General features: G+C 54.1%; 1 protein-coding gene across 1 annotated transcript; it reads left to right on the forward strand.

Annotated features, from left to right (window-relative positions):
- Positions 1 to 740: 740 nt before the first annotated feature.
- On the forward strand, positions 741 to 2,753 carry BO82DRAFT_366759 (lysophospholipase family protein; the record flags this gene model as incomplete). Its single annotated transcript, XM_025637056.1, has 3 exons — positions 741 to 786; positions 840 to 1,503; positions 1,559 to 2,753. 3 exons carry the CDS (start codon positions 741 to 743, stop codon positions 2,751 to 2,753), a joined length of 1,905 nt encoding a protein of 634 aa, XP_025489584.1.
- Positions 2,754 to 5,944: the final 3,191 nt, after the last annotated feature.

The following is a 5,944-nucleotide window of genomic DNA, read 5'->3' on the forward strand; positions in this document are numbered from 1 at the left end:
GGTTATCCATGCTCGAAAAAGTAACAAAGTAACACGACAAGAGATGGAAGCAGTCGAACACGAAGCAAAGGCGGAGGAATGCCGGGGTTGGCCTGAAGTTTCTGGGGGCGCGATTGCGTCAGCCTACCCGAGCCGTCAGTCAGTCAGCCCTCCATCGCTTGCCGATCCAGGGTCTTCTCTTCAAGATTGATCGGCCACCTCCTATGCATCACATTATTATATATTAAATTATTAGTCGGATTGCTCTTGTCACTGAAGTTGGAGCCACACTTAACCAAAATGTGCCTGCCTAATTGCCAGTAATGAGGGCGTGCTCATCCGACCCAAGCCCAGAAGCTGTCTGCCGCAGTCCGAACCACAAACGCCCATTGTCCCCGAGTAGCTTTTGCTTCACCATGAACCATGGCTCCTAGCTGCTTCGAGCTCAGCCACGGACGAGTGCGTCGATTACCTAGTATAGCACATTCACTATTGTGCCGCGTTCCATTTCTAGACACACCAATGAGCAGCCGTGACTCTTCAGGCTGCCTGCCAGCTGTGCCGGATCCCCTGTTCATCGGTGAATCGGTGAATACAAATACTTGGCTGGCCTCGGGCTTCATTAACGGCCAAGACCTCCTGCCCAACAGCAGCTCAACCCTTTGATTTATGACTCTGGGTCTGGCATTGCAGCGATTCCGACATCCTCCACCCGAGTCCTGCAGCTGTTGATTGCAGGCGGCTTGACGGTGACAGTCACTATGGAGTTCACAGCGATAGTTCTCTTTTTCGCGGGCTTGCTGTTTGGTACGTTGATGTTCTTCTGTGACTGTCCTCTTTTCTAACTGATTGTTGAATAGGAGCGACGACTAGCGCAGAAGATGGTGACCGGAAACACATCATGCTACAGCGCGCGCTACCGAACGCCCCCGACGGCTACACCCCGGACAATGTGAGTTGTTCGGCTACTCGGCCTACTGTGCGCAGTGCCTCGACCCTTTCCTCGAACGAGACTTCGTGGCTCAAGACTCGCCGGGGAAAGACTGAGTCCGCCCTTAAAGACTTCTTCGGCCATGTCACCATCGCGGACTTCAACGCAACGGAATATATCGATCGAGTATCCGGAAATACATCCGATCTGCCTAATATCGGAATAGCGGTGTCGGGAGGCGGTTATCGAGCTCTGATGAACGGTGCAGGGGCGATCAAGGCTTTCGATAGCCGGACGAACAACTCCACCAGTGATGGTCAGCTTGGTGGCCTGCTGCAGTCTGCAACATATCTGGCTGGCTTGAGCGGCGGTGGCTGGCTGGTTGGTTCGCTTTATATGAACAACTTCAGTACCATTTCCGATTTGCAGACGTACGACGACGGCGACATTTGGCAGTTCCAGAATTCCATCTTTGAGGGACCAGAAGGAAATGGCATTCAGCTTATCAACTCTGCCTCTTACTATAGGGATATCTATGATGCTGTGCAGGGAAAGTCGCGTGCGGGGTTCAACACTTCCATCACCGATTATTGGTAAGTGTACACTCCTCAGGCTGAGATTTGAGATTCGCTGACTGTGATGTACTAGGGGTCGTGCCCTTTCTTATCAGCTGATCAATGCTTCCAACGGGGGGATCGACTACACCTGGTCATCAATTGCTTTGACCGATTCCTTCAAGCAGGCTGATATGCCGATACCGATACTGGTTGCTGACGGTCGGTATCCGGATGAACTACTTGTGAGCAGCAATGCTACCGTCTATGAATTCAACCCTTGGGAATTTGGCACTTTTGACCCTACCGTCTATGGGTTTGCGCCTGTTGAGTATCTCGGGTCTCGTTTTGTGGCTGGGTCTCTTCCTAAGAATGAAAGCTGTGTTAGGGGATTTGACAACGCGGGCTTTGTCATGGGGACTTCATCCAGTCTTTTCAATCAGTTTCTCCTACAGGTAAATTCGACAGCTCTCCCGGACTTTTTGAAGTCAGCTTTCACCAGCGTCTTGGAGGACATTGGACAAGAAAACTACGACATTGCGCTCTACACACCGAATCCTTTCTACCATTGGGCCAACAACTCATCGCCCGCCGCAAATGCAACCATGCTCGACCTAGTAGATGGTGGTGAAGATCTCCAAAATATCCCACTGCACCCCCTGATTCAGCCCGAGCGTCATGTTGACGTGATCTTCGCGGTGGACTCGTCTGCTGACACTGATAACAATTGGCCGAATGGTACTGCTATGGTTGCTACCTACGAACGGAGCTTGAACTCCACAGGCATTGGAAACGGGACTGCCTTCCCAGCGGTTCCAGACCAGAATACCTTCGTCAACCTGGGCCTCAATACGCGGCCGACCTTCTTTGGCTGCAACTCGTCAAACCTGACGGGACCAGCGCCGCTAATTGTCTACCTTCCCAATTACCCGTATGTGTCTTACTCAAACGTTTCCACCTTCAAACCGGAATACGAAGAGTCGCAGAGAGATCAGATTATCCAGAACGGGTACGACGTTGCGACAATGGGTAACAATAGCCGTGACACGGACTGGTCGACGTGTGTGGGGTGCGCGATTCTAAGTCGATCGCTCGAACGCACCAACACCAGTGTACCGGATATCTGTAATCGGTGCTTTGACAAGTACTGTTGGAATGGCACGACGGACTCTAGTACACCGAGCGAGTATAAGCCGGCTGTTGTGTTCAGCAGTGAAGGCGCTATTGTGTCGCGTGCTGTATTTCTTGGTGCCTTGGCTGCAACAGTGACTGCGGGCGCTTTGCTGTAAAAGTTTTCTGGTTAATCCCTTTCAAGGTGTGGTTTTGGTGTTTTTTTTTTTTTTTTTTTTTTTTTTTTTTATCATGTAAATCTATTTGAACAGTACTAAGCATAGTAAAGTTCTTAGGGAGCAGTGCTGTGCATACATACTAGGTATGTCTCTGTAAATGATCGACGCAGAATGGCTGTCATCACGTGGCACGTTGTCAGGGCAACTGTCCCCGTCGACTTCCCAAACAAGCAAGGTCGGCAACACGCGGCGGGCAGTCTTGGTTGGTTGTTTCCACCCAAGCTTCGAACTCTGACGAAACGCCTGAAACGCCCGACGCTCGCTCGCCGCCGAAAGCTGCAAGCTTATTCCACCACAACCTTAACCCAGCCAACACCCAACGCGCCCCCCCTGCTTGTTACGACCATCTTACATATCGAAACGTCGGGGCAATCCGACATAGTGGCCATTGATTTTGTCACTACAAGCAGTCACAAAATGAGAGCAGAGTGAATTCGTCGATACTAACCCGGCTCCCTCCTTCCCGCGCGCGACACATTCGACGAAAACCAGCAACAGTAAGCGGGAGGAAACCAACAAACACAGACGGCAACTCTTCGATCTTCGACGCGTGAAGGCACGAATAACAGGCAGCATGGCTCGCGCAGCAGTCATCCCACAGTCCCCGCCCAAGCGGGCAACGCGCACCCGCACCAAGGGAACGACAACGACGACGACGGCCAGCAGCAGAGCCGCGCCGAAGGCCACGAAGGCTAAGGCACCTAGTTCAGCCACGGAGGCCCGGAAGCGAGGCGTCCGGACCGCGTCAGTCACGACGACGACGACAGCCACCACCAAGCGACCCGTCGAGGAGGAGGATGCGGACGCGACGACGGACGACGAGATCGATATGTTCGCCGGGAATAAGAGAGGGAAAGAGACGGCCACGTCGAAGTTCAAAGGGAGGCCGCCCGCAGCGAAGGCTGGGGCAAGTACCGTAGCCGCGCGCACACGAAAGACCCCGGTGGTCGCGACGCCGCCGGCCGCGGCGGAATCGGACAGTGACAACGACGACGAGCTGGCTCAGTCGGAGGTGGTCCCGAAGAAGCGCGCTGGAAGGCCGAAGGCGAAGCCCGCCGCTGTCGCCAAGGAGGCCGGCAAGGCTGCGGCTGCACCCAAGACCCGAGGTCGACCGAAGGGGACCGCAGCTGCGAAGCCGAAGGTGGTTGACGAATTGAAGGAAAATACGCGGTTGAACGCCAAAGGATTTATGGATATCGACTTCTCATCGTTGCAGGAGGCCCCGAGGCAAGTGCACGTTACCACCCACTCTTCGTCCGTGCGGTCGAACATGCTGCGCGGACCGGCCAAGAAGAAGAAAGTCACCTTCCAGGACCCCACGGATACGGATGCGGATGAATTGAATGAGCCGTCTCCTCCTCCTGCTGGCAGGAGAAGGGGCGCCGCCTCCGCCTCAGGGCGCCAGGGAGGTCTTGCGTCCAAGCCGGTGCGGAAACCCGCGGCCACCTCCGGTAGGGGTCGCAAGCCTGCGGCAGGGAAGAAGGACGACTCGTCGAAACCGCTCTCGCCGAAGAAGGCGACGCAAGTCGCCAAGGGGCTTTCTTCCTACGCCAGCTCGGATGGCGAGGATGATGAGTTGAGTGCGGACAAGGATCAGATGAAAGCAATCCTTCAATCGCCTCCCAAACACGGATCAGAAAACACCGGACTTAGCTCCCCAGTCAAGAGAATCAATCTTACAGGACGACACTTCCGCAAATCCATCGATGAAAATGGCGACCCACTGCCCGGTCCTCGACGTTCGGTCGACTTCAACGATAATAACCTTCTCCTGTCGAGCCCCGCCCGCCGACCACCCCCTTCGCCATTCAATTTCACAATGAGAGAAACGCCCAGACGAGGTGGCGGTCTGACTCTCCGCAGTGACATCAATCCCTTGTCGCAACCGACGTTGTCGCCCACCCTCAACTCTCCGCTCAGGCTATCTCCGAAGAAAGCGTCCCTGGAAACCCCCCGACGCGGCAATCTCTTTGGCACCAGTACCGGCTCGGTGTCTCAACCGAACTTCACCCCGGGACGCAACTCCCCCCTGAAATCGTCGCCCAGAAAAGGTCTGTTTGGCGCGTCCTTCATGTCTCAATCTCAACCAGAGCCTTCCGCCACTCCCTTGAGACATAGCACGTCCCTCCTTCAAAGCCCCGCGAAGAAGGTCGCCACTCCGTTCAAAGCTTCTTTGTCCGTCATGAAGAGCCCAGTACCCGAAGAGTTCGAGCACGAGTATGGTAACGAAGAAGAACCGGGAGAGAACGACGCTTTTGATGATTCTCACCTTGAGGAATCCCCTCTCCGACTCATGCAAACCAGGGTAGAGACCCAGGCCGATGAGGAGGATGATGCAACTCAGGACGCGACATCAGAGGAGAATGACGAACTCGACCCTGTCAGCACAACCCCGCCTCATTCGCCTTCGGTAGCACGCCACTATGAGAACAGTGCGGCGAATGGGGAGAGCGCTGAACGTAATTCTGAGGAGACTGTTGAGTACGTTGAGGATGATGCTAGTACAATTGCTGAAGATGTCGCCCAAGTCGTCGGAGAAAACGTTGAGGAAGAGGGCGATCAGAGCGAGGATCAGGCCATAAAAGAAGATGCTGGAAGCATGCCAAAGGAATTAGAAATTGACGAAATGGAAGAGGTCGACCCTGTCCCCGAGCACGTGGATGTGCCTATGGAGGAGACTGGCGAGGAAGTGACCCAGGAGGCAGTTGAAGTGTTTGAAGAGAACCCAAATGCGGAGCCCACTGAGGATGTCAACGATGAGAATGTTGGGGAGTTGAATGAAGGCTCCCTAGGAGAGCCTGTTGCCGAGGATATTCTCGAGTCTCAACATCATGCTGACAAGGAAATGGATATTCTGCAGGTTGATGTAGAGTCTGATGACTATGCAGAAGAACATCATGATAATCCCCTTGTTCGCGAAATTTCAGTGGATGCGACACTGGACGATGCCTCTGATGGCGACAATCAGGAACAGGATGATGAACGCGTCAATTTGGACCAAGATATGCCCGAGACAGTATCTATTGCTGAAGACAGCCATCAAGATACAATTGGCCAGGAACGCGCGGCAACACCCAATTCAGTTGTGGAAGAGGAGGTAGACCAACCAATTGCGGAGGAACAGCACACGC

This window comes from Aspergillus uvarum (assembly GCF_003184745.1).
Source record: "Aspergillus uvarum CBS 121591 unplaced genomic scaffold BO82scaffold_46, whole genome shotgun sequence".
NCBI classification, from domain to species: Eukaryota; Fungi; Ascomycota; class Eurotiomycetes; order Eurotiales; family Aspergillaceae; genus Aspergillus; species Aspergillus uvarum.